At 38.3% G+C, this 10,309-nt stretch overlaps 1 protein-coding gene across 1 annotated transcript; it reads left to right on the top strand.

Moving 5' to 3' along the window:
* The first annotated feature begins 313 nt into the window (after window positions 1–313).
* LOC121987567 lies at window positions 314–1,924 on the top strand. The gene is made up of 2 exons (XM_042541317.1): window positions 314–341; window positions 429–1,924. The coding sequence occupies exons 1-2, from the start codon at window positions 327–329 to the stop codon at window positions 1,125–1,127; spliced, it is 714 nt and encodes a 237-aa protein (XP_042397251.1). The 5' UTR covers window positions 314–326; the 3' UTR covers window positions 1,128–1,924.
* Window positions 1,925–10,309: the final 8,385 nt, after the last annotated feature.

Below are 10,309 nucleotides of genomic sequence, written 5' to 3'. Positions count from 1 at the left end.
AAAATTACTGCAACGCACACGAGAGTGAGAAGACAATACATGTTTTTTATGCATGGCACCAGGAATTCAGTTTTGATCTCGTGGGTTCAGACTTAAGTACCTGGTCAATCATCTCTCTGAGTCAAACACCAACGTATATGAACGAGAGTTGAGCAGGTCATCGATTGCCACCTGGTCAATCATCTCACTGACTCAAACACCAACGTATATGAACGAGAGTTGAGCAGGTCAATACATGTTTTCTTCTTCCCTGCGTGCGCTATAAATAAGTGTAATGGCGCAGTTCATGTCTTCACAACAAGTTTTAGCAGGGAGAAAGATCAAAAATGGGATCAGTTTGGGTAAGATGATTGATTTTAGTTTGTTTATCGCCATTTTTTTTACTTTTTTTTTTAAACTAATTTTGAGTTTGCTGTTGGTGTGCGCAGGTTAGTTATGCACCGGCGAAGAAGGACTCGGATGCCGACAGAACTCCGACCCGACCGGGAGTCGGCGATGGCGATGGCGATGGATCCCATACTCATGCTGTCGACAAACGGCAGCTGCTGCCGGTAAATGAAGATTTGGTACTTCAACGTTCGAGAATCCTGACTCCGCCGTCGATCGGTGACGGCGGCGGAGCTCATGATTATGCAATCGACGATAGCCAACTGCCAGAGGATGGAGCATCGAGATCCGAGCGCTCAGGAGCTCCGACTAAGCCACCGATCAATGACGAGGGTGGAGCTCATCATAATGCAATCGATGAGAGCCAACCACCGGCGGATGGAGCGTCTAGATCCGATCTCTCAGGAGCTCCGACTAAGCCACCTATCAATGAGAACCAATCGCTGGCGGATGAAGCCTCGAGATCCGAGCTCATAGGAACTCCGACTAAGCCACTGATCAAAGACGGTGGTGGAGCTAGTCATCGTGCCATAAACGAGAGCCAACAGCCCGCCGATGAAGCCTTGAGATCTAAACGCTCGAGAACTCCGACTTCACCGCCGCCCAAAGACGGCGGTGGAGCTCGTCATCATGCTATAAACGAGAGGCAACTGCCGACGGATGGAGCCTCGAGATCCAAACACTCAAGAACTCCGCCTCCGCCGCCAATCAATGATGGCGGTGGAGCTCGTCATCATTGATATATATATATATATATATACAATACTATTAGCCTGCGGGACTTCAAAAACGCGCCTGTGCGCGACGCGACGATCTGGCGCTGCAGACGTGGAAAATCACTCTTATTAACAAAAGCAAAAGTCCACGTGAAGCTTCTCTTCGCACAAGCCTCCTTGCACAAGACAGAAGGGTCGAAGCTAGGGCAAGGCGCGCGACTTTTCTTTTCGTTGGCTTCCTTCCTCCTCGCGCTGCTCACCTCCCCTTGGTCGCAACTCCTCCGAAGCTTCGTGATCGTGCCCCTCACCGCCTCGCGCGATCTCTCTCGGCACGAAGCTTCCAGATCGACTTTTGCTGTTCGTTGGCTTCCTTCCTCGCGCTGCTCACCTCCCCTCGGCCGCAACTCCTCGAAGCGCCCAGATCGTGCCTTCACCGCCTCGCGCGATCTCTCTCAGCAACCCTCTGAAGCGAAGCTAGGGCACGAAGCTTCCAGATCGTGCACCTCGCAACCTCGCGCGACCACGAAGCTTCTATCTCCTGCCCCTGTGCGCGACCACCAACCCCTCTCTGTAAGGCTAAATCATCTTGTATTACTCTCTGTGATATGGGGTAAAACTTGAATGATATGCAGAATTCATGATTTTCCCTCTGTGCGCGTCTCTGTTTTTGAAGAAACAAGGACCTTTGCCGACTTCATGATTTTCCCTTTTCATGATTTTCATCACTAATCATGCTATCATTCTGTAGCTGAAATAAATGTCCATTCTTCTTACCCTTTGGCTAAAAATCTTACAAAACTGACTATGATACCCTTCTGTAGCTGAACTAAAATATCTTGTTTTTATGTATTTCATTTGTTATCTTTGTGTTTTTGTTCTGGTTGCATGAATAGCATTGAAATATCACTCTTACAATGTTTTTTCTGGCTATTTGATAATGATATTTGATAATGATATGCAGAATTTAATTTCATCTGCATCTGAAATTTCATAGCAATGGGTGAAAATCATGTTGAAGATCAGTTATACATTCCTCAAGTTGCAGATGAGTGAAAGCCAAAATATGGAATGGAATTCTCATCAATATATGATGCATTTTTATTCTATAACCAATATGCACGCGAATCCGGATTTAGTGCAAGGATAAATAGTAGCAAGAAAAATAAGATAACAAATGAGGTTGTGTGGAAAACATTTGTATGCTTTAAAGAAGGGCATACGGATGATCAACGGAATAAACAAGCAAAAGGTGATCAACGGACAAGGGAAAGAACACGTGGTGAAGTTAGAACTGGTTGTAAGTCAAAGATTTCACTTGTCAAGAAACAAACTGGATCTGCATGGGTTGTCACTAATTTCATGGAAGGTCATAATCATCCATTATCAACTCCTTCAAAGGTGCATTTGCTACGCTCACATCGTCATGTTTCAGCAGCAAAAAAAGCATTGACTCAACGGTTTTCAGAGGCCAATGTGTCAACTTGCCAACAAATGCGATTATTGGAGATAGAATATGGAGGGCCCGAGCAAGTAGGTTGTACAGAAAGAGATATTAGAAATTTTTAGAAAGAGCTAAGGGATGAACAAAAGGGTATCGATGCTGAAACACTACTCGAGCTATTTGCATCTGAGAAAGATAAAAATCCAGCTTTTTTCTTTGAATACCAGACTGATTTAGATAACAAATTCAGTAGATGTTTTTGGGCCGATCATGTATCAAGAACGGCATATAGTGTATTCGGTGATGTGGTTGTATTTGATACAACATATAACACCAACAAATATGGGTTGATTTTTGCACCATTTGTAGGAGTGAATCATCATCACCAGACAATTATATTTGGTTGTGGCTTTATAAGTGATGAAAAAACTGGATCTTTTGTATGGCTGCTTAACAAGTTCATAGAAGTCATGCCTAAAGGTACACCAAATGTGATTATCACTGATCAGGATCCTGCTATGACAAAAGTCATTGCCCAAGTTTTCCCTCAAATAGTGCATAGATATTGTTTGTGGCACATATTGAACAAATTTCCAGAAAAATTGCATCCTTTGACTTTTCGTGACTACTATCAAAGTATAAATAATGTTATTAGAAATTCTACAACACCTGATGAATTTGAGCATTCATGGGAAGAGGTTATCAAGTGTGCTAACTTAGAGAAAAATGATTGGTTATCTTTGATGTATGAATTGCGACATAAGTGGGTGCCAGCTTATTTTAGCCATGTATTTTGTGCTGGAATGTCAAGTAGTCAGAGATCTGAAGGCTCCCATGCATTTTTCAAGAGATATGTCTCAAATAAAAATTCATTGATGGACTTTATCACCCGTTTCAATAGGGCACTGAGACACCAGAGACACAATGAGTTAGTTGCAGATCATATTGATATGAATGAGCATCCTAGGATTAAGACAAACTGGCCAATGGAAACTCAAATGGTTAAGTTGTATACGAAAAAGAAATGGGTGGAGTTTCAAATTGAAATGAGTGAGAGTCATGGTTATTATGTTCAACAAGTATCTATGGGAGTTGACTCAGTGGTTTATCATGTGATGAATTTTCAAAGTAGTTCTTCCTCTAAACCAAGGGTACTCATACATGACAAACAGAGGGATAACATATCCTGTAGCTGTAGGAAATTTGAGTTTGATGGCATTCCATGCAGGCATATGTTAGCTTTTTTTCGTATCAATCAAGTGTTTCATTTGCCTGATAAGTATATACTCAAACAATGGACACGAGATGCAAAGGTTGGAGCAATATATGCTTTGGGGGTGCAAAATTTTATTGATGATCCAGATAGGGTTTTGATGTCAAGGCACTCAAGGTTATCTTATAAAGCTTCAGTATTAATTGATGATGCATCTTTGACTGATGAGGGGACAAACTTCTTGGATGAGCAATTGGATTGTATTTACAATAAGATTAAAGAGATGAACATTGGTAAAACATGTGACAATAGAGGTCAAAGGAAGAAATCTATGGATGAGTCCCCTAATATTATTGATCCTTCTTTAGTAAGAACAAAGGGATGTGGGAAGAGATTGAAATCATCAAAGGAGAAGTCAACCTCAAAGTCCCGGTTATGTCGTGGATGTGGCCATCGAGGTGTGTCACATGACAAGCGCAATTGTCCTATGTTACAACAAGGGTATGTGTCGATTAATTCTCCATTTGTATGATAATATTATTTGCAAATCAATATCTTTTATTAAATGTGTACATTTGACATGGTATTGATTGTCAGATCAAATTTGGATAATCATCACAACAGTGATGATGACACATATGAAGAAGAATTGGCATCTATAGCAGGCAAGTACTATCAAATTTTAATTTAAAGTTAGTGGTTGATTCATTGAGATATTAAAATTAATAATTGTATTTATTATTGTAGGTTCTAACAATATTCGTTAGCAAATAATTTGATGGGGTAATATTATGTTGGTGATGCAGAAACAACCTTGTGTTGGTGATGCAGAAATAGAAACTTTGAGCTGGCTGTTTTGAATTCTTTAATTATTTTTATACCTATTGTGAACTATTGTCATGTTTTTCACATTTGAGTAGGCTATTGTGAACTCTTTGCAAATTGGGTGTTGATTGTATGAAATTTGGGTGTTGCTATTTTAATTTTTCGCTGGGTCTGTGTTTGTGAAGTTAGGGAAGACAAAACTTATTAGCAAGCTGACAAAGGTAAGTTTGATAAAAACAAAAACAAGAAAATTTACTTCTTGTTGAGGTATTGCTTTTGACTGTTAATGTGATTCAATTCCCTCTTTTAGTTGCATGTATATAGTTGTGGTCTTGTATTTTAATTGTTTTATAGACAAAGGGAGTGAATTATCTTCATCGCTGCAACCCTCCGATCGTCCATCGTGATTTGAAGTCATCAAATTTGTTGGTGGACAAGAATTGGACTGTCAAGGTAATATCAGTATTCCTTATAAGTATTTGGTCTTTAAATTTCTCTCGCCTTAAGATAGAATGCTTTAACATGTCTTATATATTTCATTAAATTAGGATTCCTTTTTCCCCTTTTGAAATATAACAGCGAAGGGGCACATTCTGATGAAGTCATGAAACTCAAAAGAGTGTTTTTAAGTTGGCATGCTCCTGCTAGATAAAATTGATTTCTGGTCACTTGATTTCCTTTCATGATGCAATCCTCTCAGGTATGGTTGTACAAGAACTTTCATTTGCTCCTTTAACTAGAGCTATCTTTTGACTGCTTCATATCGACATATATTGTTGAGGTACTTAAATGTCTATAGCTTGTTATCTTTACTAAGGTTGGTAGGGTTTATCTTTTTTCTGAAGGCTTAATTTTCTTGTTTTAATTGGTGCCACCTAATTTATCAAATTGATAGTTGATCTGGGAAATTAACCCTCTTGTCTACCCAAGCACCAAGTGCATCTAACCCTAATAGATTTGAGAAATTAATCCTCCATAGGGAAATATTAAAGGAGTGTCGGGGATGTTGATGGCTGAACCTCCATTATTTTTAGCAACCAAAAGGTTGGACGGTCTTATTAGGACTTGCAATCACTAATTTCTAAGTGTTTGTGTTGTTGTTCATTGTTTTTTTAATTAAATTACAAAGATTTTAATGGCACTGTAGAGTTAGGACTATGTTGTTTAGGGATCTTCCATTTATATATTTTTGAGTTTTGTTATAGGACTTTAATTTTTTTTTTTTTTTTGGCAGAAATCACAGACGACTTTAACACTACTGGGCACACAAAAACTTCTGGGAGGGGAAAAACTATTGATGTCTCTAGTTCGCGGTCAGCACACAAAAACTTCTGGGAGGGGAAAAACTATTGATGTCTCTAAGAAGCAATGAGCTTGATCTTGATTTATTTTCCATTGGATCTTTACTTATATGTCATGTTTGTAGCTATTGTGAAGCTTGTAGCTTCAGACTAATAGTTTTATATTCTCATATTTTGAAACTATATGAGTGCAATGTTTAGATCAGTTGTTGGTATTATACATGCTGGGTTTCACATCCATTAATTGAAAATTTGAGATGTGGAAAATTACAAGTGCTGGAGTATGTAAAATGTTTCTGGTTTCAGCTGAATCTTTGTTTATATCATAAACTATGTCCAATTATTGTATGTTTGTTATCAATATATATTATAGAAAGGTTAAAAGCTAGTCCTGCAAATAGTTGATGAGTTTTATTCATTTATTTGCAAAAATGGATTAAATGTGCACTCAGCACTCAATGATAAATCAATGCACAACTTGTATGTGTTAATACGGATCGGTCAACAGACCGATCCAGTGATACTTTGGCTATCTGGATCGGTCTGTCGACCGATCCAGTGATACCTTAGTTGTCTAATCGGTCTCGTGATCGATCAGTAACCACACAGTAGCTCTCTGTGGGTTATCTGATCGGTCTGGTGACCGATCAGTAAGAAGCGATAGAAGCGATGTGATTCAGAGAAATAGGGGGATCGGTCTATGGACCGATCCACCTATAGGCTGATCGGTCCACAGACCGATCAGCATCATCGAAGCGATTTGATTCAGAGAAATAGGGGGATCGGTCTGTGGACCGATCCACCTATAGGTTGATCGGTCCACAGACCGATCAGCATCATCGAAGCGATTTGATTCAGAGAAATAGGGGGATCGGTCTGTGAACCGATCCACCTATAGGCTAATCGGTCCACAGACCGATCAGCATCATCGAAGCGATTTGATTCAGAGAAATAGGGGGATCGGTCTGTGGACCGATCCACCTATAGGCTGATCGGTCCACAGACCGATCAGCATCATCCCAGACCGATCTCCTGATCGGTCCAGAGGGCAATGGAGGCTTCAGTGGCTGTGAAAAGAAACAGAATGAAATTCTGCAACTTGCAGTACGTATTCTTTATGCTTTGTTTATAACAAAAATAGATTATATAAAGCTGTCGATTCTCTTTTAGCAACCATCGTCAGTTTCTTTTGATTGTAAGTTGTAGAGGCCATATGAGTTATTGACATGCATGATGAAAGATTTAATCTTCCTGTCATTGGTTGACAACTATACTTATTCATTTGCCTTCTTCTTTGGCATCACTCTAATGTGACAGCTACATTTGGAGCATGATTAGTGATGAAAATCATGAAAAGGGAAAATCATGAAGTCGGCAAAGGTCCTTGTTTCTTCAAAAACAAAGACGCACACAGAGGGAAAATCATGAATTCTGCATATCATTCAAGTTTTACCCCATATCACATAGAGTAATACAAGATGATTTAGCCTTACAGAGAGGGGTTGGTGGTCGCGCACAGGGGCAGGAGATAGAAGCTTCGTGGTCGCGCGAGGTTGCGAGGTGCACGATCTGGAAGCTTCGTGCCCTAGCTTCGCTTCAGAGGGTTGCTGAGAGAGATCGCGCGAGGCGGCGAGGGGCACGATCTGGGCGCTTCGAGGAGTTGCGGCCGAGGGGAGGTGAGCAGCGCGAGGAAGGAAGCCAACGAACAGCAAAAGTCGATCTGGAAGCTTTGTGCCGAGAGAGATCGCGCGAGGCGGTGAGGGGCACGATCACGAAGCTTCGGAGGAGTTGCGACCAAGGGGAGGTGAGCAGCGCGAGGAGGAAGGAAGCCAACGAAAAGAAAAGTCGCGCGCCTTGCCCTAGCTTCGACCCTTCTGTCTTGTGCGAGGAGGCTTGTGCGAAGAGAAGCTTCATGTGGACTTTTGCTTTTGTTAATAAGAGTGATTTTCCACGTCTGCAGCGCCAAATCGTCGCGTCGCGCACAGGCGCGTTTTTGAAGTCCCGCAGGCTAACAGTATTGTATATATATATATATATCGCAATGAGGTGGAGAATTTAAAATAAGCAAAAAAGAATAAATTTTAAAATAAATGTATAGTCAGATTGTTAGATGTAATTTTATTTTATATTAAATGTCAAAGAAATATATTTTTTTCTCTTCGTAGCTTAAGGTTTGTTTTTCCTAACATTATTATATTATAAAAGTTATTCTATTTAAAACCTCGAGTAATAAAATCTAGTCAAATGTAAAATAAAAACATAAATTGTATGTGGGTCTACTTACAGGAGATTATATGCGTTAAGACTAGACTTGACCACAGTTCGGAACCGACGGTTCGAAATCGTCGGTTTGACGGTTTCAGGCAGGTCGACCCTTAACCTTAACCGCCCAAGACGGTTACGGTTCACGGTTCAGAACCGCCGGTTCACGGTTCGCCACGGTTCAAGATTAATATGTTAAAAAAAAATTAAAAATTAAAAATTAAACATTAAACATTAAAAATTAGATATTAAAATTTATTGAAAAAAGGACTTGCACTTATTTAAGTTACCTACGTATCCCTTTAGGGGAATCAAAGCTCATGTAGTTCTTTTACATTTTTATCCTTTTACATTTTCATTCACTTCCATTTCCTGTTCCTGTCGTATTTGTTCCTTCAGTATCAAAATCTTCAACTTCGTCATCTGAAAGTTGCATTCCTTGAATTCTTTTCTCCGCTCTGGTCCAATCGTCCAGCAATGCTTGGGCTTCCAATGAGTCGGGAGACAAAGTTGATCGTCGTTCATCTAATATGTTGCCGCCGGCACTGAACGTCTGCTCCACAACAACAGTTGACACTGGACAAGCTAAAATTTCTTTTGCGATCACGGAGAGAACGGGAAAGCTTTGAGCCTTCTGTGACCACCACTTTAAGATATCGAAGTTTTCGCTATCTGCTTCATTAAATTCAAAAGAAATCGTAAAATAATTCTCAAGTTCCTGTGTGGAGCTTGAGGATTCTCGTGGACGTTTTGTCCGTTCTTTTAATAAGAGTTATGCTTTTGTAAGTTTTAAATTACTACTAGTAGTTTGTTGAATTTCAGAAATATTAATTTGTGTTTTATATTTTGCATAATATTGATTATAAATATCATATAAATAAATTCTAACATTATATATAATATTAACTGGATCAGGGGAAGAAGAATCTTTAATTGGAATTAAAGCGTCATAATATAAAGTTAACATTTCTTGAACAAGAATATATTAAGAGCAATAATTTTTTGAACAAGAATATATTTGAAATTTTTAATTAATATTCAAAAAATTATTGCTATTAATATATTGAGTCAAATTGATGTTTGAGAGCATGAATATAATTAGGAGAACTAGCCAAACATATAGAATCAAGTTTCATATCAATCCGAGACGTTTAGTCCATTAGCTAAATTTTTGAAGACAAATTAAAATGTTCAAACATATTCATATTAAAAAAAATTATTACTCTTAATATATTGAGTCAAATTGACGTTTGAAGGCATGAATATAATCAAAAAAGGTAGACGAACACATAGGAGTTAGTTTCATGTCAATCCGAGATCATTTGGTTAATCAATCGATTTTAGGTAAAATTGACTAATGTACCAAATGTCAAATTGACTTTTGAGGATATTGATATAATTAAAAGAAATAGTTGAAGATATAAAAATTAATTTCATGTCAATCCGACTTTGTTTGATTCATAAACGAATTTTATCTAAAATTAATTATGATATAACAAAAAAAGAAAAATCGGTCTATTGATATATTTAAAATTATAATATGTTGACATAGAGTTAAATTAATTCGACTATTTTAAGTATCAATCCACTGAGAAAAATAAAACGAAAAATAAATATATAATTTGATAATTTTAAATCTACCTTGACAATTTAAAAAATTTAAGTAAAAAGCTGTCTTTTTAAGCACGTATAAATTCCGCGTCGACTACTTAAATAATTGGTATTGGTATGGTGTTTCTGGTTTCCCAAGGTCAAACAAGACTGCTCTTTGATCTAACCAAACGGTCTATGACGAGGCCAAACATCGGTCTACGTCAACGCAAAATATGTTGAGCCAAAAAGGATGGTATTAGCGGCATTTTTAGATAGGCTCTATCTGATGGGCTTGGCCGCAAAACACTAGGTTGCGTGAGGTAGCCTTGGTTGGGCGACTTAGTTGTTACGGCGGAGTCAGAGATTACCCGGGCTAAACATTTGTTAACGAAAATAAAAAACAAAAAATAATTTATTTTAGAGATTATAATTTTTAATTTGGACTCAAAATCAGATTTTGTCTGTATAAAATTTAAATATCTATATTTATTTCTGGTCTAAATTTTAATTTAAAAAGTACTATTTAGGTCCGGTCTTATTTTGATAATTTTTTGTTCGAATTTATATTATA

This window comes from Zingiber officinale, chromosome 5B, assembly GCF_018446385.1.
Source record: "Zingiber officinale cultivar Zhangliang chromosome 5B, Zo_v1.1, whole genome shotgun sequence".
In the NCBI taxonomy this organism is placed as follows: domain Eukaryota; kingdom Viridiplantae; phylum Streptophyta; class Magnoliopsida; order Zingiberales; family Zingiberaceae; genus Zingiber; species Zingiber officinale.
Note: the sequence above shows the minus strand (reverse complement) of the source record. Positions and strands in the feature narration are given on the sequence as shown.